Below are 27,160 nucleotides of genomic sequence, written 5' to 3'. Positions count from 1 at the left end.
TAAACAAAGGGCAATACCTTTTGCAAACATTGTCGAATCAAACTTCTTTTCAAGGAAACTCAACAGCATAGCATGACTATTAAGCCTACTAAGTTTCAAAGAAATCGGTCAAAAAATGTAGGAGAAGATCTCCGGACAAAAAAATCAAATACTGAAAAAATTGTCGAATCAAAACTCTTTTAAGGGAGACACAACTTCATATCATTATTATAATGTATACCAAGTTTCAAAGAGTTCGGTCGAAAAATGTAGGGGGAGATTGCCGGACAAACAAAAAAATTACGCCGGACGGACAGACGGACGACGCCATGCCATAATACTCCCGCCAAATTTGACTGGCGTATAAAACCTGGGCAGTTTTTGTTTAAACGGTTGAATCGGTTGGACCAAAGTTGTTTGTTTATTAAATAAGGTCGGGCCTAGTCATCTGATGCTGCTTTCAGGCGAGCCTTGACAAAGCCTTAAAAGGCCTGTATAAACATTTGCAGGTCCGCCAGGATTTATATGCAAAACATGTTGTTGTTTTATAAAGACGGACAAATCGGTTGTTCCGCGAAAAAGGAACGGGCCCTAGTATGTCTGTCTTATTACCTGCCCTGACTGTTAAAGATATATGTTTGTCGGTGACTGTCTTATTACCTCCCCTGACTGTCATAGGACTCTGTATGACGATCTGCCTTATTACCTCCCCTGACTGTCATTCTGCCTTATTAACTCCCCTGACTGTCATAGGGATCTGTATGACGATCTGCCTTATTTCCTCTCCTGACTGTCATAGGAATATGTATGACGATATCTGCCTTATTACCTCTCCTGACTGTCATAGGAATATGTATGACTATATCTGCCTTATTACCTCTCCTGACTGCCATAGGAATATGTATGACGATATCTGCCTTATTACCTCCCCTGACTGTGATAGGAATACGTATGACGATATCTGCCTTATTACCTCCCCTGACTGTCATAGGAATCTGTATGACGATCTGCCTTATTTCCTCTCCTGACTGTCATAGGAATATGTATGACAATATCTACCTTCTTACCTCTCCTGACTGTCATAGGAATATGTATGACGATATCTGCCTTATAACCTCCCCTGACTGTCACAGGAATCTATTTGACGATATCTGCCTTATTACCTCCCCTGACTGTCATACGAATATGTATGACGATATCTGCCTCATTAACTCCCCTGACTGTCATAGGAATATGTATGGCGATATTTGCCTTATTACACATCCCTTGACTGTAATAGGAATCTGTATGACGATATCTGCATTATTACCTCTCCTGACTGCCATAGGAATCTGTATGACGATATCTGCATTATTACCTCCCCTGACTGTCATAGGAATATGTATGACGATATCTGCATTATTACCTCCCCTGACTGTCATAGGAATATGTATGGCGATATTTGCCTTATTACACATCCCTTGACTGTAATAGGAATCTGTATGACGATATCTGCCTTATTACCTCCCCTGACTGTCATAGGAATATGTATGACGATATCTGCCTTTTTACCTCCCCTGACTGTCATAGGAATATGTTTGACGATATCTGCCTTATTACCTCTCCTGACTGCCATAGGAATCTGTATGACGATATCTGCCTTATTACCTCCCCTGACTGTCATAGGAATATGTATGACGATATCTGCCTTATTACCTCCCCTGACTGTCATAGGAATATGTATGACGATATCTGCCTTATTACCTCCCCTGACTGTCATAGGAATATGTATGACGATATCTGCCTTATTACCTCCCCTGACTGTCATAGGAATATGTATGACGATATCTGCCTTATTACCTCCCCTGACTGTCATAGGAATATGTATGACGATATCTGCCTTATTACCTCCCCTGACTGTCATAGGAATATGTATGACGATATCTGCCTTATTACCTCCCCTGACTGTCATAGGAATATGTATGACGATATCTGCCTTATTACCTCCCCTGACTGTCATAGGAATATGTATGACGATATCTGCCTTATTACCTCCCCTGACTGTCATAGGAATATGTATGACGATATCTGCCTTATTACCTCCCCTGACTGTCATAGGAATATGTATGACGATATCTGCCTTATTACCTCCCCTGACTGTCATAGGAATATGTATGACGATATCTGCCTTATTACCTCCCCTGACTGTCATAGGAATATGTATGACGATATCTGCCTTATTACCTCCCCTGACTGTCATAGGAATATGTATGACGATATCTGCCTTATTACCTCCCCTGACTGTCATAGGAATATGTATGACGATATCTGCCTTATTACCTCCCCTGACTGTCATAGGAATATGTATGACGATATCTGCCTTATTACCTCCCCTGACTGTCATAGGAATATGTATGACGATATCTGCCTTATTACCTCCCCTGACTGTCATAGGAATATGTATGACGATATCTGCCTTATTACCTCCCCTGACTGTCATAGGAATATGTATGACGATATCTGCCTTATTACCTCCCCTGACTGTCATAGGAATATGTATGACGATATCTGCCTTATTACCTCCCCTGACTGTCATAGGAATATGTATGACGATATCTGCCTTATTACCTCCCCTGACTGTCATAGGAATATGTATGACGATATCTGCCTTATTACCTCCCCTGACTGTCATAGGAATATGTATGACGATATCTGCCTTATTACCTCCCCTGACTGTCATAGGAATATGTATGACGATATCTGCCTTATTACCTCCCCTGACTGTCATAGGAATATGTATGACGATATCTGCCTTATTACCTCCCCTGACTGTCATAGGAATATGTATGACGATATCTGCCTTATTACCTCCCCTGACTGTCATAGGAATATGTATGACGATATCTGCCTTATTACCTCCCCTGACTGTCATAGGAATATGTATGACGATATCTGCCTTATTACCTCCCCTGACTGTCATAGGAATATGTATGACGATATCTGCCTTATTACCTCCCCTGACTGTCATAGGAATATGTATGACGATATCTGCCTTATTACCTCCCCTGACTGTCATAGGAATATGTATGACGATATCTGCCTTATTACCTCCCCTGACTGTCATAGGAATATGTATGACGATATCTGCCTTATTACCTCCCCTGACTGTCATAGGAATATGTATGACGATATCTGCCTTATTACCTCCCCTGACTGTCATAGGAATATGTATGACGATATCTGCCTTATTACCTCCCCTGACTGTCATAGGAATATGTATGACGATATCTGCCTTATTACCTCCCCTGACTGTCATAGGAATATGTATGACGATATCTGCCTTATTACCTCCCCTGACTGTCATAGGAATATGTATGACGATATCTGCCTTATTACCTCCCCTGACTGTCATAGGAATATGTATGACGATATCTGCCTTATTACCTCCCCTGACTGTCATAGGAATATGTATGACGATATTTGCCTTATTACCTCCCCTGACTGTCATAGGAATATGTATGACGATATCTGCCTTATTACCTCCCCTGACTGTCATAGGAATATGTATGACGATATCTGCCTTATTACCTCCCCTGACTGTCATAGGAACATGTATGACGATATCTGCCTTTTTACCTCCCCCGACTGTCATAGGAATATGTTTGACGATATCTGCCTTATTACCTCTCCTGACTGCCATAGGAATTTGTATGACGATATCTGCCTTATTACCTCTCCTGACTGTCATAGGAATATGTATGACGATAACTGCCTTATTACCTCCCCTGACTGTCATAGGAATCTGTATGACGATATCTGCCTTATTACCTCCCCTGACTGTCATAGGAATCTGTATGACGATCTGCCTTATTACCTCCCCTGACTGTCATACGAATATGTATGACGATATCTACCTTATAAACTCCCCTGCCTGTCATAGGAATCTGTATGACGATATCTGCCTTATTACCTCCCCTGACTGTCATAGAAAAATGTATGACGATATCTGCATTATTACCTCCCCCGACTGTCATAGGAATATGCATGACGATATCTGCCTTATTACCTCCCCTGACTGTTATAGGAATATGTATGACGATATCTGCCTTTTTACCTCCCCCGACTGTCATAGGAATATGTATGACGATATCTGCCTTATTACCTCCCCTGACTGTCATAGGAATATGTATGACGATTTCTGCTTTCTTACCTCCCCTGACTGTCATAGAAAAATGTATGACGATATCTGCATTATTACCTCCCCTGCCTGTCATAGGAATATGTATGGCGATATTTGCCTTATTACACATCCCTTGACTGCAACATGAACTGTATGACGATGATATCTGCCTTATAACTACGTGTACCTTCTAAACTACTGACGAAACCCCTTAGGACTGCCTCTCTTCTCCATCATGTTTCATTAGGCCTATAACACATTTTTTTTCTTCAAACCTTGCATCATTATTCCAATACCTATCGACCGAGAACAAAACGCATATTGTGAGCGATGTTCAACACTCTAGATTGTCTCCAATGACATCTATTGATATTTACACACACTGTAACGAGCCAACGGATCCCCACAGGCATACGAACGGGACACGGTACGTTTTACAGCGGCCCGCATATATCGCCGTAATTACTTTAAACTTATTTACGTTATATTGGATTTGTAGTTTATTGTTTGCGAGGCCCTTTATTGAAATAATAAAAACAAAATATAACATATAAACAGGATACCTCCAAACGTATAAAACCTACCATATATTGATCATGTATGGAATTATAAAGCGTTTTTATATAAAGTGTATGATATATTTGTAATGTCAGTGTACAGGTAAATGTCGAATATACAACAGCGTACAAATAGTTGACAATTGTACAGGTCTTTGTCATATTTAAAGGTAACTGTCTTGTGTATACTTACCTAATGTACAGGGACCTGATAATGTATTACAGCCATATTTGTATACTTACCTAATGCACAGGGACCTGAGAATGTATAAGTCATATTTGTATACTTATCTAATGTACCGGGACCTGAAAATGTATTACAGCCATATGTGTATACTTATCTAATGTACAGGGACCTGAAAATGTATTACAGACATATTTGTATACTTACCTAATGCACAGGGACCTGAGAATGTATAAGTCATATTTGTATACTTATCTAATGTACCGGGACCTGAAAATGTATTACAGCCATATGTGTATACTTATCTAATGTACAGGGACCTGAAAATGTATTACAGACATATTTGTATACTTACCTAATGCACAGGGACCTGAGAATGTATAAGTCATATTTGTATACTTATCTAATGTACCGGGACCTGAAAATGTATTACAGCCATATGTGTATACTTATCTAATGTACAGGGACCTGAAAATGTATTACAGCCATATTTGTATACTTACCTAATGCACAGGGACCTGAGAATGTATAAGTCATATTTGTATACTTATCTAATGTACCGGGACCTGAAAATGTATTACAGCCTTATGTGTATACTTATCTAATGTACAGGGACCTGAGAATGTATTACAGACATATTTGTATATTCATCTAATGTACAGGGACCTGATAATGTATTACAGCCATATTTGTATACTTATCTAATGTACCGGGACCTGTGAATGTATTACAGCCATATTTGTATATTTATCTAATGTACAGGGACCCACCTGAGAGTGTATTACAGCCATATTTGTATACTTGTATACTTATCTAATGTACAGGGACCCACCTGAGAATGTATTACAGCCATATTTGTATACTTATCTAATGTACAGGGACCTGAGAATGTATTACAGCCATATTTGTATATTTATCTAATGTACAGGGACCTGAGAGTGTATTACAGCCATATTTGTATACTTGTCTAATGTACAGGGACCCACCTGAGAATGTATTACAGCCATATTTGTATGTTTATCTAATGTACAGGGGCCTGAGAATGTATTACAGCCATATTTGTATACTTGTCTAATGTACATGGACCTGAGAATGTATTACAGCCATATTTGTATACTTATCTAATGTATATTGACCTGAAAATGTATTACAGCCATATTTGTATATTTATCTAATGGACAGGGACCTGAGATTGTATTACAGTCATATTTGTATACTTATCTAATGTACAGGGACCTGAGAATGTATTACAGCCATATGTGTATACTTATCTAATGTACAGGGAGCTGAGAATGTATTACAGCCATATTTGTATACTTATCTAATGCACAGGGACCTTAGAATGTATTACAGCCATATTTATATATTTATCTAATGCACAGGGACCTGAGAATGTATTACAGCCATATTTTGAAATAAATTGACGTGTTCAGAGTAATTTTATACGTTTTAAGGTTAAGATAATGTTTTGGTAACATGACACCACCAATGATGGCGAGTATATACCATCATTGGGGATGACATTTTACAGAAAATTGATCTAACGTGTGAAATTACTCTGAACACCTTAGTTTAGGTCCAAAGATAGCTGTATTACATTCTCAGGTCCCTGCGACTTATGTACGGAATACGGATAGGAAGTAATAATGTAGCATCAGTGATATATAGATAAAAAATCTATAAAATCTACACAGCTTTTTTGCTATCCATCTATGTTTATGTATCTGCTATTTATCAGTGTTAATTGTTTTCTCCGTCATAATCCTACCGACACATAGGGATACATTATGTATAACAGCCTCTAGCCGTAACCAAAAGCTGTCAACCCAATCACTGTGTATTGAGGTACATAAAGATTACCTACATGTAATAAAAGGTCAAACTGTTAATTGGACTTTCAAAATGAAGTTTACCAACATAAAAATGTCGACGCCCGTAATAAACCTGTATAATGTGTTTCATTCCTAATAGGACGTTTTGATCGCAGAGGTCACATAACTTTATGTATCGTTGTAACACTACACGAGGCGCTACTAAACCACATGTCCACACGGTAATCACGCCATAACCGCCGGTTATATGACAGCTATAGGGAACTGTTCGACTGGTAAAACACAAGGACTTGAATTTCTAAAAAAAATCAATGAGACTCAGCAGTATCATTACAATTTTTTTTTAAATCAAAAATATGGAAATTCTGAAGATCGGAAAAAAAGGAACGCCCCTCTGCATTAAAATTAATACTGAAAAGCAAATATATGTACATGTGAAACTCGCAAGAAATGGCAAAGGTAAAAACTAAGGAAATGACTGAAATAATGACTAATGTGATGGCTTAGGTGATGACTAAGTTAATGGCTACATTGTAAGTGTATGCATAAGGTGATTTCTCATATAATGACTAAGAAAATTACTAAGCAAATGACTAAGTTTATAATTACGGCGACGGCTAAGTTTATGATTAAGGTGATGGCTAAGTTTATGATTTAGGTGATGGCTAAGTTGATGATTAGGGTGATGGCTAAGGTGATCACAAAAGTAATGGCTTAAGTACTGTATAGACTGAGGTATTGGTTAAGAGAATGACTATCGTAATGACAGAAATAATGGCTAAGGTGATGACTAAGGTGATGACTAAGGTGATGACTAAGGTGATGGCTAAGGTGATGACTTATGTGATGACTAAGGTGATGACTAAGGTGATGACTAATGCGATGACTTCAGCGTTGACTTATGCGATGACTAAGGTGATGACTTATGTGATGGCTCAGGTGATGGCTAAGGTGACGACTTAGGTGATGATTAATGTGATGACTAAGGTGATGACTAAGGTGATGGCTAAGGTGATGAGTAAGGTGATGACTTATGTGATGACTAAAGTGATGACTAAGGTGATGACTAAGGTGATGACTAATGTGATGACTAAGGTGATGACTAAGGTGATGATTAAGGTGATGACTGATGCGATGACTTATGCGATGACTAAGGTGATGACTAATGTGATGATTAAGGTGATGACTTATGTGATGACTAAGGTGATGACTAAGGTGATGACTTATGTGATGACTAAGGTGATGACTAATGTGATGACTAAGGTGATGACTAAAGTGATGACTAACGCGATGACTAAAGTGATGACTAAAGTGATGACTTATGTGATGACTTATGTGATGACTAATGCGATGACTTAGGTGATGGCTCAGGTGATGACTTAGGTGATGACTAAGGTGATGACTTAGGTGATGAGTAAAGTGATGAGTAAGGTGATGACTAAGGTGATGACTAATGTGATGACTAAGGTGATGACTAAGGTGATGACTAATACAATGACTTATGTGATGACTAAGGTGATGACTAAGGTGATGACTAATGTGATGACTAAGGCGATGATTTATGTGATGACTAAGGTGATGACTAAGGTGATGACTAAGGTGATGACTAAGGTGATGACTTATGTGATGACTGAGGTGATGACTGAGGTGATGACTAAGGTGATGACTAAGGTGATGACTAAGGTGATGACTAAGGTGATGACTAAGGTGATGACTAAGGTGATGACTAAGGTGATGACTTATGTGATGACTAAGGTGATGACTAAGGTGATGGCTCAGGTGATGACTAAAGTGATGACTAAGGTGATGACTAAGGTGATGACTTATGTGATGACTAAGGTGATGACTAAGGTGATGGCTAAGGTGATGGCTAAGCTTATGACTGAAATCATGGCTTAGAGTGACGACTTAGGAATCGCCAGAGGTAATAGCTAAATCAGTTCACATATTTAAGAACATTTATAAGATTTAACTCACTTACTCGTCGTAGTGATCCCCAGCGGAGGTAATTTATCACAATTTATTTCTGAGAGCAAACATTAAAACGAAATCGAAAGTGATAGCATTTACAATGAGAACAGGGAAAGCCATTTTAACCTGAGCCTGCCCCTAGCGTGTTTCACCGGAGAAATGACTGACGTTAAACTGTAATTTAGACGAAAATACATCTCTTTTAGTTACCGATCACTGTCGAAGTGACAGACAACACTCAGCACAAACTTGCAGGTCCTGGTTTTTATCTTGAGAAATACCTAGATCCGAGAAAGTGTCGATATTTACAAGAATATCCGTTTCCGTGCACTATTTTGCAGCCTTAACATTTTGCCTACCCGTCATATATATCTGTCTATACCATTTCTGTTCTGTCCAATAGGTATGTGTTGGGTCGGGAGGAGCAGTGGATAGCACACTCGCCTCTCATTAGGACGACCGGGTTTCGATTTACCTTATCGGACGTGAACAGGAATCGAGTCACCTGATCAGGCCACGTTGGTTTTTTCCGGAAAACTTGTTTCATAATTGTTGTAAAATTGATAAAGTTTATATTTCTGATATGTATTGCGTGTTTTGTTTAATTCGTATCTTTGGTTTGCTTTGTATATCCAATAAATGTGTGTCTCACGTGCCTGCTTGTTACAGATATACAAACTGTACACGCGACAGTACTTACATGTATCAACCTTTTAACTTTTATACGTGCGATACAACTTTAGCAACGCGATTCAACAACGACAAGGTGTTACAACCATAACAACTGCCGCACGTAACCTTCCTTAGACAGACAACGAATTACAACCATAACAACTGCCACACATAACCTTCCTTAGACAGACAACGCATTACAACCATAACAACTGCCGCACATAACCTTCCTTAGTCAGACAACGTGTTACAACCATAACAACTGCCGCACGTAACCGTCCTTAGACAGACAACGAATTACAACCATAACAACTACCGCACATAACCTTCCTTAGACAGACAACGAATTACAACCAGAACAACTGCCGCACGTAACCTTCCTTAGACAGAAAACGAATTACGTTAATACCTCTCACTTGACGAGCGGGAGGCGTACGCTTCAAAGTCTCCATTTTTCATTTTTCGTTGCAAAAGTTGTAGTTCTGTCTTTAACTACAACCATAACAACTGCCGCACATAACCTTCCTTAGTCAGACAACGTGTTACAACCATAACAACTGCCGCACATAACCTTCCTTAGTCAGACAACGTGTTACAACCATAACAACTGCCGCACGTAACCGTCCTTAGACAGACAACGAATTACAACCATAACAAATGCCACACATAACACTCCTTAGACAGACAACGAATTACAACCATAACAACTGCCGCACGTAACTTTCCTTAGACAGACAACGTGTTACAACAATAACAACTGCCGCACATAACCTTCCTTAGACAGAAAACGAATTACAACCATAACAACTGCCGCACGTAACTTTCCTTAGACAGACAACGTGTTACAACCATAACAACTGCCGCACATAACCTTCCTTAGACTGACAACGAATTACAACCATAACAACTGCCGCACGTAACTTTCCGTAGACAGACAACGTGTTACAACCATAACAACTGCCGCACGTACCCTTCCTTAGACAGACAACGAATTACAACCATAACAACTGCGACACATAACCTTCCTTCGACAGACAACGAATTACAACCATAACAACTGCCGCACGTAACTTTCCTTAGACAGTCAACGTGTTACAACCAGAACAGCTGCCGCACGTAACCTTCCTTAGACTGACAACGTGTTACAACCAAAACAACTGCCACACATAACCTTCCTTAGACAGACAACGAATTACAACAATAACAACTGCCGCACATAACCTTCCTTAGACAGACAACGAATTACAACCAGAACAACTGCCGCACGTAACCTTCCTTAGACAGAAAACGAATTACGTTAATACCTCTCACTTGACGAGCACATGTATCAACCTTTTAACTTTTATACGTGCGATACAACTTTAGCAACGCGATTCAACAACGACATGGTGTTACAACCATAACAACTGCCGCACGTAACCGTCCTTAGACAGACAACGAATTACAACCATAACAACTGCGACACATAACCTTCCTTCGACAGACAACGAATTACAACCATAACAACTGCCACACATAACCCTCCTTAGACAGACAACGAATTACAACCATAACAAATGCCACACATAACACTCCTTAGACAGACAACGAATTACAACCATAACAAGTGCCGCACGTAACCTTCCTTAGACAGACAACGAATTATAACCATAACAACTGCCGCACGTAACCTTCCTTACACAGACAACGAATTAAGACCATAACAACTGCCGCACGTAACCTTCCTTAGACAGACAACGAATTACGTTAATACCTCTCACTTGACGAGCGGGAGGTGTACGCTTCAAAGTCTCCATTTTTCATTTTTCGTTGCAAAAGTTGTAGTTCTGTCTTTAACTGATCCGACATCCCATGCTTACATACTTTATTTCAGCAACACGAGTCTTGTTTCATGCCAGAGGAAGCAGGCGGCATGTTTCTCAAATTTGTCAACATGTACACCATCAATGTTATTGAAAGTCGGACAATAACACTCCGAAAACAGCCGTTCTAATGCGGAGGATGCATGAAACGTAAGACCACATGTATCTGAGGCACTCTGTGTGATTACTGGCTGTAAGGACGTCTCATCTCCCATCACAGCCTCTCATCTCCGATATCTGTACGATGTGTACCCTCAATGGGAGTGGACGATCAGGTGGCTTGTTACCATCAAGTTGTGTCCAGCTCTAAACTTGTCGTTTGAACAGTTAAGATTATTTTACCGAGAACAAACAATATATTCTTGTCGTACCATAGACAGTCCACAGAAGTTCAATTTGTGTTAAAACCTGTTAAAGTCCTTGATCATCAGTAGAGAATGCTTGGAAAGGTATTTCGTAAGGTAAAGTTGATGATGTACCACAACGGGATGTCTGCGAGATAAAATGTTGCAAGCAGAAAACATACCGGTAATTTCAGTACTGCATACAAAACACATATAGCTTACACACTGGGTACCTTTAGTGTTAGTAATGTATGTTCCTTTTGAACAATATTTCAATAGGCACCCTCAAAATCTTGATATATCTTGCATTTTATTGATTCAAACTAGTTGCCTAAACCTAGAAATAAAGATTGCTCCATCAATTTCTGACAAGAAACAGAGCGTTGTTTTCGTTTGGCCTGAATGAACGGCGAGACTTGTCAGTCTTATTAACGTGAGTTATTGCTATTTGAACAACACGCCCTACAGGAAATGTGTTATGCTTGTGGAACAAACAATATCACTGAAATCGAAATTACCCCTGCCATACAGATAAGCAATACTACTGGAAATGAGGTATCGATGTTTTGGCATAAACATTACTCCAGTTCTCTGCAAGTTACGTGGTTACCTGAACGGTATTGTTGTCGAGACAAGTGGCAATACCCGTAGCTTTTCACTTTTATAACAATTGAGTGGAATGCCAACAACGCAACAATTGTTCACACGAACACGAGTTGTTGTAATTGAATATTGAACGTTACCAAGCCTGGTTTGTCCGGCTTGTTCTGAGTGTCGTCAATTTAATTATCAGGTCATCAGGATTGTCGTTGTTTGCATCCGCAAAAATGTTATCATCAAAAAATCCTCGTCGTCGTAAATGACCATAGCTGTTAATACAACTGTAGGACGTAAAACACAAACAAACCAAACCAAACCCGGATGTTAGTGCGCGGGGTCTTAATGTGGGAGGAAACCGAAGTACCCGGAGAAAACCCATGTGGTCGGGCAAGTGACCAAATACCTTTTCACGTCCAATCGGGGAATCGAACCCCGTTCTCCTTGGTGAAAGGCAAGTGCGCTATCCGCTGCGCCACCGACCACCCTATGTATAGTACATGTACATTGTTATACACAAAAATATGCTCCCCTCTAGTAAATCTAGAATCGTTGCGCTGTTCAGTCTGGCTACTATGTCAAGACCTCCAATAAAGTACAAACGTCTGCCGCGAGGCGTGATCAAGGCAGTTATAGGGAAGTTATACCATCGGACGGGCAATATTGAGGTAGGACTCCATCCATTGTTAATGCGCAATGTTCTGTTGCAACTCATGATGGCAGAAATACATGAAGGAGTCCGGAAATAAAATCGTATGTTTACACGTGCATATACCATTACTTTTCGAGGTGGTGAGTAATATATATCGTCCACATCATGACTCTATCCCTCGGAAAATTATGTTGCTTCGACTTATAATTTTAGTCATTTTAACATCAAGTAAAAATATATAAAAATCACATCACAATATCAAGGTACTTATTCTGTAAAAACTAATCTTATTTGGGAAAGAGATGCCAATTCGCGATTTAGCAAATATATCTTTCAGCGAACATCGCAAATACACACTGCAAAGTTTTAGCCTTGGAAAAGTCAACTTAATTAAGCTTCTCTACTGTCCTGGTGTCTTAGTTTTAAGATGCACTGTCTCTGTGTCTTAGGTTGGTTTGAAAATCCGTCTTGTCTTCCTGTCTTAGTTTTAAGATGCACTGTCTCTGTGTCTTAGGTTGGTTTGAGAATCCGTATTGTATTCCTGTTTTATTTTTAAGATGCACTGTCTCTGTGTCTTAGGTTGGTTTGAGAATCCGTATTGTCTTCCTGTCTTAGTTTTAAGATGCACCGTGACTGTGTTTTAGGTTGGTTTGAGAATCCGTATTGTCTTCCTGTCTTAGTTTTAGGAATGTGTACTTTCTTAATGGGTTGGCTCCTGGAAAAGACAAACACCTTCCTGACTGTTCTCGAGTCGGTCAGTATCCCCTAGTATTAATTGGCAATGCCGGAAGTAAGAAACATTCAGAAATACACATGTACCTTTACCGACATATTTTGGTTGCTTATTAAATTAACAGCTGAACAGTATTTCTGTTGCCCTAAAAGCTTGCCTGAAGCCAGCCATTAATGATGATTCTTCATAAAACATGTATTTTTACTACAGTGTTTACACCACCAGCGCCAGGAAACACAACTGCAGTCAAATGTAAAAATAAAACCTTCACCACAAACTATTTTCTCACGGGGTTGAACAATATCTGTATTTGTGATAGAGCTTTAGGTGAAAGATGCAGGTTTATATATCGAATCTGTTTACATATTCTAGTAAGACGAACCCGTAGTAAGATGTATACATATATACATACTGATATCTTTTAAATGTCCAAATCAATTTTGCATCGCCGCGTTGTTGAAAGAAATGTTAGGCCACAGCCAAGTACCGCCCAGGAACACAGATATGCACTCAGTCGGTCACGTGGTGTTACTCTGGAAGAAACGGTCAGGCCACAGGAAGGTCTACATATGAATCCTATAAATTGGCTAGGTGACCTAAACCCCATTATAAGTTTCATTGTTTTAATCAAGCTTAGAACTGTCAGCCAAAGAGTTATTACCACCCCTTCTCCAGCTTGCATTGACAAAACGGAAAATATTGTAATACAAAACTAAGTGAAAGCTATTTATACAAAATTTCATAAAAGTCTGTTGAAAATATTATCAGATGTTGATAACTATGAATGATTTGTAACGGACAATTGAGTAGTTTCCACTTCCTCTATTGGTTTTTACATCGCCACAGCGATTTGGTCTTCTTGTAAAGAGCTGAGATGGTCGTAATATTGATAACTTCCTAGACTAATCTATACATTTACATGAAAACGACCTTAATATGTACTATCATACAATTGTACCATTGCCAATATAATATTCTGTCCCCAATGGTTGTGCGTTGCCAAATTTTCCATCACTCCTAAAGAGAATTCCTTCGGTAAAAACTCGTTTTCCTATATCACCTCGCTTTGACGTAGTTTCATTGTTTTCATTGTGACGTCACATTAAACCCACGAGATGTCACATCTCAAATGACATATTGAGGACATCTCATACCAGGGGAAAAGCATTGATTAGCCTGTACGGAGTAAAGAAAGATTATTCTGCTCTATTTCTAAGTCATGACATTTCAGTGAATGGCACTTACAAAGTGGTCCTAGAACGGCTGTGGAAACCGTCTAATTTGAGGATACAAAATCCTGTTTCGAACATACATACATATGTAGGATGCACGGTAGTCTAGTGGTAGGACGCCGGGCCCGTGACCGAAGGGGCCCGGCGTCCTATCGTTCGAGTCACGGCACGGCAATGTGTTGTATATTTGAGCAAGATACTTTACTCCGCTTGTTCCAGTCTACTCAGCTGTAAATGAGTACGTGGTTGGGCAGTGCTAGAATTGTAGAATGCTAGCTGTTAGCGCCGAAATGGCAGCTCCGGCTGTATGCTCCCAAGGGAGTTGAGAGTTACAAAGGCCATATAACAACGGATAATAATTTGTGAACCGCTTTGAGACGACCTACGTAAGAACCACGAACTATTATTATTAGCATACTGTTTTTGTCCTATTCATGTTCTTTGTCATATCCCTGTTCTTAATGAAACGTTTCGATCACTGAATATCAGACGTATAGACATTCTTGAAAGGTATTGTAATAATTTCAGAACAGTTAAACTGTACATTCTTTTTATTGATGGAATTTGATACCTGTATTGAAACAACTGTCCCCGATTTCTAATGAGGCGTTTTCTACAAAAACGTTGTAGCATTTAAAATATTTTCACACATTTACATGCATTAATTGTCTAAATTTAGAATTTGTGTAAATATTTTACCGAAAACTAGCAGTAAAAATATTGCTGATATATACATAATTCATTGAATAAACTATTAACCTCGGAAACGTAAAAATGCTAACATATATAGCGCGGATTCGTCCTCCGGGACCAGGTGTTCAAGTCACAATGGTACAGACCTATAGTCGCAGGCCAAACGTACTTAGGTGTTTTAATGAGGAAGTCTATGGTGCCATTGAATCGAAATTTTGCATTATGGAAAAGTGTTGACTCTTGCTACTGGCTTCAGAATAAGTGAATAAAAAAACGTTGAAATGTATTGTAAAAGGCCCAGAGGACCTATATCGCTCACACTATCATGACAAAATATTTCATTGCAAAAGTGATACTTCAAACCAACAAGCTCTTGTCCAATCATCCTTTGCCTCTTCGTTCTTTTTTTAAGAAAAGTAGGTGAATTCCTTTCTTTGGGTAAACTTTAAAGCACCTCGTCCCATCAAGCTACTGGGCATATTTCATTACGTAGGACTCGTGGTATTCAGAAAAGTTAATGAAAGGTTTTAACGTACGTGAGCCCTGTGGCATTCGATTTCAAAGTCAGTCAAAGACATTTATTGAAAGAAACTTTGCAGCACTCCAAGCATTCTATTAGCCAAATATCATCATCCTTAGCCTCTTGGTTATTAAAAACTATTTGTTCATTTTTTAACACATTTAACTCCTGTGACTTTGAATATAAGGCAAGGTCATTTATTTGAGGAAACTTTTATAACACTCCATCCCAGATACATAATGACCAGATAGCATTACCCTGGGACTTCCAACATACCCTGGCTCATGCATACACACACGCAAGCACGCATACACTACACACATGGAGACACGTCCTTAAATGACCATAGCTGTCACAATAAATTGTAATAGGACGTTAAACAATAACTACAGCAAACCAAACCAAACCATCTTGACTATTAAAAAGTGGCTATTTTAAGGTTTTTAACACATTTGACCCTTATGATCTTGAAAGTGTGTATTGCACAATACATATCACGAACACGTATTATCATCTTATAAATAAATAAACACATGGTCTGACATTATTATTACTACATGTAGTTAAAAGCACAGGACTTAAGCTGGTGAATTGTAATTTTATCGACAATTCATGGTTAGTTTTCCTAAATACTGCGACTTAATTTGTAAATTATACATAGAGATATTGTTAAAGATGTCGGGTACTTAAATACACCGAAACCCATATATCGATGTAATACGTACACAGCTGTTACCGCGTGAAACCATGGTAACGACAGTATAGGCCGTTAATAGCCTATGTTTATGAACCCAGAGGCCTCTCAAATAGTAAACTATCTATTACCTGATACACGGATGGGAGAAAGCTAATATCATATTTTCGATTTTAACATCACAAGTTGTATTTAAACAGCACGTGCTTGTTATATATATGTACCACATGTGACCACACTCAGACCGTCTAGTCCGCCTTCAGCTGTTAGTGTATTGACATCATGTCTTTACCGAGGTAAACACTAGCGCATAGCAATACAGAGGTGGGATGTTACAGATAATAACGCCTGATGGTCTATTATCACGTGCCAAGCGTTAAAATATTCAATAGTTTATATATCCATTCAAACTCTTGCTATTCACAATAAAAGCATACTGACAATCCTGTATTAAACGGTCACTCTTGTGAATTCCAAAATGTGGTCTCTCAATGCAGATAGTTCTTTATACAGTATCACAACGTAATCACTATTGATGGGAACATTAAACATGGTCTGTACACACAGGTGGTCTCATGGGCAATTATGACTCTAGTAAAACACACTACATCTTAAGTTCCATTCAAAACGAGGTTTTACGTGCATCAATCTACAATCGCATTAAACATTGAAACAGGATACAATAAAGTTATATTGTAAATGTAAAATTTTAAGGGGAAAAACCTGTATCCCGTCATGGCCTGTAAAATTCGATAAATGGTGAGATACACTTGTATGTCTAGAAACATACATCTAACACTTCATATGAGGTCTTATTAGTTTGTGAAACAGAAAAAGACGTTTTTACCTCTTGACAATTTCCGCAATGTCTATGTATCAAAATAACACTGTTTGTAATGCGTTCTTAACTATGTTCCAGGGCCTGGCCGGCGGGCGATCACCGGATTCGCCAAAATTCGATAAAAAAAACAACTAGACGTGTAAAAAATGTGTTACTTTACATTACCTATGGAAAAAAAATCTTTTATTATTCAATAGATTTTAAAATATGTTTGAATCCGTCTGACGATTAGTTTAAGTATGTGCCTATAATTTGATACTAATGAACAAGCACGTGTTATATCACAATGTACAACGATTTGCGCGCAACATCGAGTGTAAGCACGTACTATATTGCAGTTCATTGCACGCCAAGGTCCCAGTGCAAACGTGTGCTTGTATAACAGTGTTTTGCATGTCAAGGTCCAACTGCAAGAACGTGTTATATTTACAGCCCTTTGCAAGCCAATGTCCAAGTGCAAGCACGAGCTATTATACAGCGCTTTGCACACTAACATCCGCGTGCATGCACGCGCTATATTTTAGCAAATACGTGCTTAATTACAGCGCTTTCCAAGAAAATGCCAAAGTGCAAGTACGTGTTTTATTACAATACTTGGACCACACCATTATCAGACGACACGGTATCTATACAAGCACGTGCTAAATGTTACATGTAAATATACGCACGTGTATATATCTTTCACTGCAACCCTTTGATGTTTAAAACCTGTTTTGTCTGTTTGATAAATATGGAAAGTGATTTCGATCTAACGTATTTGTCAGTGACGTTTTCCACGTGTCCGACGCCTAAGTTGGTTTTCTGCTGCGACTGATATGTTTTGCATTCCACAGCGCATTACCATCGCTAGTCCCCATACCTATTCCATGGAAATCTAATTTTGTATATATCTGGCAGGTTTAAAAGACTGACCTCAACGTTTATATCATACACTTAGGGGCTAGATATCGTTTAGCAATGAGGCGACGGTTTCGAGCTGACAGTCGATCTAGATCTAGATCCATATTGTACAACCACATACCCCATATTTCATAACTGAGACTTTCTGGAGTGTGGTGAGTTGAAGGGCTGATTCACAAGTTTTCTGTTGAATTTCAAGGCATCGTTTTACTCGACTAGGTATAAGGGTGTCGTCTCATGTAGCATACATTTGGTATTTTCCTATATACAGGTAAAGAGTTGGATGTATGCTACGTGAGATTTGGTGTCAGTTAGAGAACAATATGATTTAATTACAGGTAAACTATAGTCTGTACTATAATGTGCATTACCATGTGAATGTTAACGTATGCATAGGATTGATTTTTGGTGTAAAATTTTATTTATTTATGAAATTGTTTCCACTTCATCTATTAGTCTTCATCATAATAATAGGGAATATAAGATAAAATGTCCTAACTTTACATATTATTACAATAGAATACAATTTGTTTTATTTAAGTGTCACATATCGATATACATTGAAACTACAGCAGATTTTACAAAAAGTAAAAGTTATTTAAAAATTTAAATCGATCAGTTATCGACATCCAGCCAAATCTGGCTTATGATACACTAAAAGTCATTATCACACCTTCAAATAAGTAAAATCACTAGCACTGTACATAATTATATAAAGGTAAAACATAGGCGCCTGCGATACATATGATATAAAGCAGCGTCTAAAGTCGATTTAGTAAAGGTGTAACTGGACGAGAATACCGACCGGTTTTGACTTTTAACTTAAATTTGTTTACACGACATTCCCAACTTCTCCGTTTCCCTTTTGACCACCAAATTGCGATCAGGTGTGAACATTGAAATGTATGCCCGGTGAGACTAAGTATTTTAGAAATGAATGCTAGGTGAGACTAAACCGGTATAAGGAGTCGTCGCGGTATCGAAAGGGCCACCAACCTCTATTCCGAGTTGTCGTTCCTTTACATGTTAGTGATTGTAAGGAACGACAACTATGGATAGAGATTGATGGGCTACAGCAATGTTTTAAGGGACATAAACACGAAGGACCTCATTTGTAAACAAGGTTATTTCTAACTTGTATGGGTTATCTTAGGTACTAAGGGTATTTCTAACTTGTATGGGTTATCTTAGGTACTAAGGGTATTTCTAACTTGTATGGGTTATCTTAGGTACTAAGGGTATTTCTAACTTGTATGGGTTATCTTAGGTACTAAGGGTATTTCTAACTTGTATGGGTTATCTTAGGTACTAAGGGTATTTCTAACTTGTATGGGTTATCTTAGGTACTAAGGGTATTTCTAACTTGTATGGGTTATCTTAGGTACTAAGGGTATTTCTAACTTGTATGGGTTATCTTAGGTACTAAGGGTATTTCTAACTTGTATGGGTTATCTTAGGTACTAAGGGTATTTCTAACTTGTATGGGTTATCTTAGGTACTAAGGGTATTTCTAACTTGTATGGGTTATCTTAGGTACTAAGGGTATTTCTAACTTGTATGGGTTATCTTAGGTACTAAGGGTATTTCTAACTTGTATGGGTTATCTTAGGTACTAAGGGTATTTCTAACTTGTATGGGTTATCTTAGGTACTAAGGGTATTTCTAACTTGTATGGGTTATCTTAGGTACTAAGGGTATTTCTAACTTGTATGGGTTATCTTAGGTACTAAGGGTATTTCTAACTTGTATGGGTTATCTTAGGTACTAAGGGTATTTCTAACTTGTATGGGTTATCTTAGGTACTAAGGGTATTTCTAACTTGTATGGGTTATCTTAGGTACTAAGGGTATTTCTAACTTGTATGGGTTATCTTAGGTACTAAGGGTATTTCTAACTTGTATGGGTTATCTTAGGTACTAAGGGTATTTCTAACTTGTATGGGTTATCTTAGGTACTAAGGGTATTTCTAACTTGTATGGGTTATCTTAGGTACTAAGGGTATTTCTAACTTGTATGGGTTATCTTAGGTACTAAGGGTATTTCTAACTTGTATGGGTTATCTTAGGTACTAAGGGTATTTCTAACTTGTATGGGTTATCTTAGGTACTAAGGGTATTTCTAACTTGTATGGGTTATCTTAGGTACTAAGGGTATTTCTAACTTGTATGGGTTATCTTAGGTACTAAGGGTATTTCTAACTTGTATGGGTTATCTTAGGTACTAAGGGTATTTCTAACTTGTATGGGTTATCTTAGGTACTAAGGGTATTTCTAACTTGTATGGGTTATCTTAGGTACTAAGGGTATTTCTAACTTGTATGGGTTATCTTAGGTACTAAGGGTATTTCTAACTTGTATGGGTTATCTTAGGTACTAAGGGTATTTCTAACTTGTATGGGTTATCTTAGGTACTAAGGGTATTTCTAACTTGTATGGGTTATCTTAGGTACTAAGGGTATTTCTAACTTGTATGGGTTATCTTAGGTACTAAGGGTATTTCTAACTTGTATGGGTTATCTTAGGTACTAAGGGTATTTCTAACTTGTATGGGTTATCTTAGGTACTAAGGGTATTTCTAACTTGTATGGGTTATCTTAGGTACTAAGGGTATTTCTAACTTGTATTGGTTATCTTAGATCCTAAGGGTATTTCTAACTTGTATGGGTTATCTTAGGTACAAAGGGTATTTCTAACTTGTATGCGTTACTTAGGTACTAAGGGTATTTCTAACTTGTATGGGTTATCTTAGGTACTAAGGGTATTTCTAACTTGTATTGGCTATCTTAGATCCTAAGGGGATTTCTAACTTGTCTGGGTTATCTTAGGTACAAAGGGTATTTCTAACTTGTATGCGTTACTTAGGTACTAAGTGTATTTCTAACTTGTATGGGTTACCTTAGGTACAAAGGGTATTTCTAACTTGTATGCGTTACTTAGGTACTAAGGGTATTTCTAGCTTGTATTGGTTATCTTAGATCCTAAGGGTATTGTGTTATCTTAGGTACTAAGGGGATTTCTAACTTGTATGGATTATCTTAGGTACTAAGGGTATTTCTAACCTGTATGGGTTATCTTAGGTTCTAAGGGTATTTCTAACTTGTATGGGTTATCTTAGGTACTAAGGGTATTTCTAACTTGTATGGGTTATCTTAGGTACTAAGGGTATTTCTAATTTGTATGGGTCATCTTAGGTACTAAGGGTATTTCTAACTTGTATGGGTTATCTTAGGTACTAAGGGGTCTATAACAGCTTGTTTAAAAGAAAATTATTTCTACATGTCATACACATGTAGCCATGATAATGTTAAATTCTGTTATACTGTTCTGTTAACAACATATATATTTACGTTTTCTCTGCCTTTTATGTTCTTTTTTAACTTATAATTTACATTTAAAATTTAAAATGCCCGCCTAATCGACAGTCCACAAAATGTCGTTCAATAGTTTGAACAGCATGTTTGTCGCGTGCTGATTGGCAAACAAAGTAGTGCTTTGAAATTTTAACAAACACTTCAATGTTTTTCCACAATTCAGTATAAATACAATTGCGTATGATATGTTTATAGGGTGATTTAAGTTTATCAATAGAACTCTGAGCTGAAAGTTTGATTTGAAATTGTTTCGATTTGTCTCCGGAACAAATTTATCGCATGGATAAATACAGTGAACACCGTAAATCCGACCTTGCCCTCCACGAGGGAGTTATTTTTGGAAGTTAATCGAACTTTTCTCTTTGCTCATTTTGTGAAGAATCCAGACGTTAATTTATTTGTTGATTGTATGGGAATCTGACTACAGTCTGTAGATTCTATAACAGCCTCGTTATTTGACATGTCGTCAGAAACTGAGGAAACAGTGGCTGCGAGACGCGTGAAACTGATAGCGTTTGAAGTGAGTGATCCTGCGACAGATCACAGGGGTTCATTACAAATGTCTGAAATGTTTATGTGTGCTATGACTCATATCAGTAGGTCTGTAACATGTGTCAGTAGGTCTATATAATATGTGTATTTCAGATATTTGTAACGAACCCTTGTTGATCAGTGCAGTGTAACAGACAATATTTCTGATAAATTGCATGAGTGTTAAAATTATTTCCATTGCCGGCATTGGTGATTTCAACCGATGTGCATTTTGTACGATATTGCACACCTTGGTCTTGTTTTTGTTGTAAAAAAGGTATTTTTTCTTTTATTTTTTCTTTTGCACATAAATTTACAATGACATTGTCAAATCTCACAATGCCTAGCGATATTTCAGCAGCCGTCATGTTTATTCACATTGGATATTGTAGTTCCGGTCAGTGTTGTATTAATACGCTAAGAATTGCGTCTCGTGCTGCATGGGAATTTAAGTCCCATCAACGACACAGCTTTCAAAAAGGCTATATAGTGACAATGCCATGCAAATGTAAATATATGTCTATGATTACTATTGACAAGTTAATATAGCTACACACGTCTAAGAGTTTATAATGTCAACATATTTAATTGTGAGTTTTTTCTAAGTTTTAAACATGCATTTTTAAACTGCATTGGCATTCATATTGTTTCTATAAAAGGAACTCTATAACAGGAGACAGGATTAGAAACGAACCAGAATGAGCAAATATACTATGTTTATTGTTTGTATAGTGTGATTAGGGACTTGTCACATTCCATATACAACTGGAGATAGAGTAATATGGGCGTTACAATATATATAGTACTATTTTTCTAGTTTGTGACGCCTATACATGTATATACCTTCAGTATAGCGTGTGGCATGTCCCTGTGGTATACGGTATCACCTATGTCTATCTGTTAGAGTGGTCGACAGTCGGAAATTGATGTTGTTAATATTAAATATGCTGAACACTATGACTATATACATATGCCAAATGTAACCCAAAATGTCTCTGGTAGGATGTTTCGATTCTTTGATTAATATTTAAACATGTTTTATCAAACAAATGAAGGTTGATGCCATTCACTGGTAGAAATTAAAAAAAAAACGATTGTTATCTAAAGGTTCTTGTAAGAGCTAACTGCATAGTTAAATAATATTTTACTGGATTTTATAAAATTGTGTCATTAACTGTTGTGAGTGACAAAGTCCCGGATGTAGTGACAAACAATGTCAACATTAAGAATATCAATATGTTTACAAAGCGTTTCTCATCAACAATCACGATATCTATCTACCATTTACACAATAATGTAAATATGTAGATTTGAAAACGAACGACGTCCTTCTTCTACACTGCCGATAAAAAAATAAGGTTTTAATGGCATCGCAGTAATTAGCCTTGTACGTGTACTTCGAGTCAAGCGTTTCACTGACAGAGACACCATGAGTAATGTTGTTAACAAATGCTAGGTATGAATATTCAGGTAATTTAATTTTACCTCACCATACCTCACTGTCCGATCAATAATACATACACAAGTGGTACGGAGATTCCTCTTAATCATTGATGACATGCCAATTATAGGCAGACAGATACTACATTATAGTCAGCTGACATACAGATCAGTGTAATGTCCTACCCATTATAGCCTGAAATAATGAGCAAGTGTCATTTTGTATCGGTTTATACTCAGATGTCATATAAGAAACAACGTTTAATTCCGCACCGACATATAAACAGATATTACATGCAAGTAAAGTGTGATGTCGCACCTATATATATCATATTATTATAAAAACACGTTGAGTTTGATGCGGTACCCGGACTAAGTCTTACCATCTCGAGATTAAGATAAATCGGTAAAGATCACCATCTGGAGATTAAGATAAATCGGTAAAAATCACCATCTCGAAAATCTAGAGATTAAGATATATCGGTAAAGATCACCATCTCGAAAATCTCGAGATTAAGATAAATCGGTAAAGATCACCATCTCGAGATTAAGATAAATCGGTAAAGATCACCATCTCGAATTTAATTATCATTTTACTCTTGATCGTTATCGATTCAGCTAGCTTATACCTACTGAAACAATGTTATTACATGTGTATCGTAAATAATGATACAGCAAACAAAGCGACAATACACTGTACAACGTTAAGATTTACATATAACAGCAGATCGTACCATGCTTAAAGGATGTAGGAAAGCAATGCCGTTATAACATTTCTACGCGAGAATACCTGCACATTTATATCTATACGGGTGTTGTTGTTGATTTAATTAAACAGTCTCTAGAACTGTGGAAAGTGGGCTTGCTGACAGTACAAGGTATGGACTTTGCAATTAAAAATATTTAAATAAAATTTTCTTTTTGAAGCTATGTTAAATTTAGAAATATAAGCAATGACTTTGCGACTTTTCTACATATATATGTCTATAAATATATTTCACTGTGTTTTTCGATTTTGCCTCCAAATCACTTTGTGCAAATAAAATTTTGAATCTGAATTTTAAATTTTGAATTAAAATCTATAAAAGGTCGGTTATATGTACCCTTTTAGGAGGTGTAGGTAACAAGTAAACTTATTTTTTTACCTTTTGTATAGTGTATATAAACACATTGTCTCTTTGGAAAGTACTTAAATAGTATTGTTTTAAATACCTTAGTTTTCATTAAAGAAACATTGTTGCATGTATGTAATTTTAATGGTTTATCTATGTTTTGGTCACTTTTCATGATTACAAAACTTCGATATCAGTCATTACTGTTAAATCATTGAAACGTGTGTACATGTACACTGATATTTCCCCATCTTTCATGAACGACTTCTTTTGGAAAATGATTTATAAAGGTGAACAATTTGCCACATACCATTTGTGATCGCTGTGTGTGACCAGTGTGATAAAGTGCTTGGCAGGTGACGAATCGTTCCTTCTGGAGACGGTTTTGAAATTAAGAAATTCAATTTGACAATATAAACTTACGATATTTCGAATATCCATCTAAACTAATTAGAGGTAACAAAAATAAAAAATAAATCACTGAAAATAATCTTGACTACATTTGATTTCCGTTATTATTTTGGGAGGCTCCAACAGTCAGTTTGCATCGGGAACAACATTTTCATATTAATAGGAAATAAAAGATAACAAAAAAACAAACAAACAAACAAACAAAAAACAATAATGCTTTGTACCTTGTCGAAAAGGAATGTATATTCCAAAATCCCTTTTCGTTATAACCAGAACTGATGACATTATTAAAGATAAACTACACTTAGGATTCTAAAACATTAACAAGAAAGGTACAAATGTGTATGCCAACAGATCTAGAAATAATGTATGACGTAGGTGTTTATTTCCTTGTCATATACATGTACTTTATAGAACATTTTTTGAACTGTTACATGTTCTACCTTTTCAATGTAATCCTAGCCAACATTTTCAAAAGAGGGCTTCCAATCAACGATTTTGGNGGGGGGGGTCACTGATAGGAGGGGGTATTAAATCGTTAATGGGAGAAGGTTACTTTCAAAGAGATGATGCGCTTAGGAGAGGGTTCGGAGAAGTACGGGTTTCAAATGAGTATATTTTGTTTCAAAACATACTACTGGAATGACATTTCAAACCACAGACAATAGATATAATGAGGGGTACATGTAATTACATACGACGCTCCTGGAGCAAGATATTCCCGAAGTGCAGGAAACATAAGACTCTAATATTCTCCTAAGTCACACCAGTCACGTGCATAAATATAGATAAAGTATAATTAAATACGTACACGAACCAGTACATATTGATTTTAAACACAATACATACATTTGTAATATGTACATTTATTTTATTAAAAATTTGATGGCTTGGCAAAAATAATTTTACGACGTCAAGATGTGTGGCAAAATATAAATATTGAGCAAGAATATATGTTTACCTTGTGGTTCTACCAAAACAGGTGTGTGTTTTAATCCCACATTTGTTAATTCTTTAAGAATTACTGAATAAAGGAAATCTGCAATAAAATATCTCGCTGTATGGTAAATTGTACAGGTGTGTTCACGTAAACATCATGTATCAAAGGGTTCAATAATTGTAAAAACTTACCTTTATCTTTTTATCCCTGCACATGGATAGATTCTGAAGACTTGGGAAAGTACACAGCATAGTTGTAGTATGGTACGTCACTTCGGAAGTTTCTTAGTTGACCGATCTAGTAAAGCTCACCGACACAACAGAGCGGATCGGCAATCGTGTAACTCGCGGCAATTCGCACGTGCTGGCTACTCACAATCACTTCACTCTAAACCAAGAAGAGTTCCACACTGGTCTCCCTTGTAATGTCCTGTAAGCAAAACAGAGACAAGTCTACTTTCACTTTTGGGTTGGAACAGACGAGAGTACGTTTGCACGGTCGGGGTCGCGTGAAGGTACTACACGACACACGTATATTGGCAGTGCACGGCGGCTTACCTCCTCTATTGATCCCGTCCTTGTAATGATGATATATATGGATACAGAGGCTGAGAGTCAGCGTTAGCAGCCTCGCACTCGATAGACAGTGGAGATAAAGATATGTGTTTGCCTGTGAATTATTGATAACGATTGCTACATATGTCCATCTCCACGTATACCGTAGTGTGCACGGGTATTTACAACTTAAAGCAATCTCGGTTTTATATTCAATTTTAAATATGGACTTACTTTAAGCTTAAGCTTACTGAATTTCAGTATCTTCTGGATGTTTGGCAGATGCAATTTTGGTACTCACAGATTACACTGTTTTCAAATACATTGTGTTAAATACTATTTTAAAATATTCTCTAAATACACTAGATTTATTATGGAAC

The 27,160-nt window shown here is 37.4% G+C and overlaps 1 protein-coding gene across 1 annotated transcript in view; it reads right to left on the bottom strand.

Moving 5' to 3' along the window:
* Window positions 1–26,583, bottom strand: part of LOC110460945 — a 223,465-nt gene extending 196,882 nt beyond the window's left edge. The window contains exon 1 of the mRNA XM_021514194.1: window positions 26,418–26,583. Within this exon, the coding sequence (XP_021369869.1) occupies window positions 26,418–26,477 (60 nt within the window). The 5' untranslated portion in view covers window positions 26,478–26,583. The remainder of the gene's footprint in view (window positions 1–26,417) is intronic.
* Window positions 26,584–27,160: the final 577 nt, after the last annotated feature.

This window comes from Mizuhopecten yessoensis, unplaced genomic scaffold, assembly GCF_002113885.1.
Source record: "Mizuhopecten yessoensis strain PY_sf001 unplaced genomic scaffold, ASM211388v2 scaffold1379, whole genome shotgun sequence".
Classification (NCBI taxonomy): Eukaryota; Metazoa; Mollusca; class Bivalvia; order Pectinida; family Pectinidae; genus Mizuhopecten; species Mizuhopecten yessoensis.
Note: the sequence above shows the minus strand (reverse complement) of the source record. Positions and strands in the feature narration are given on the sequence as shown.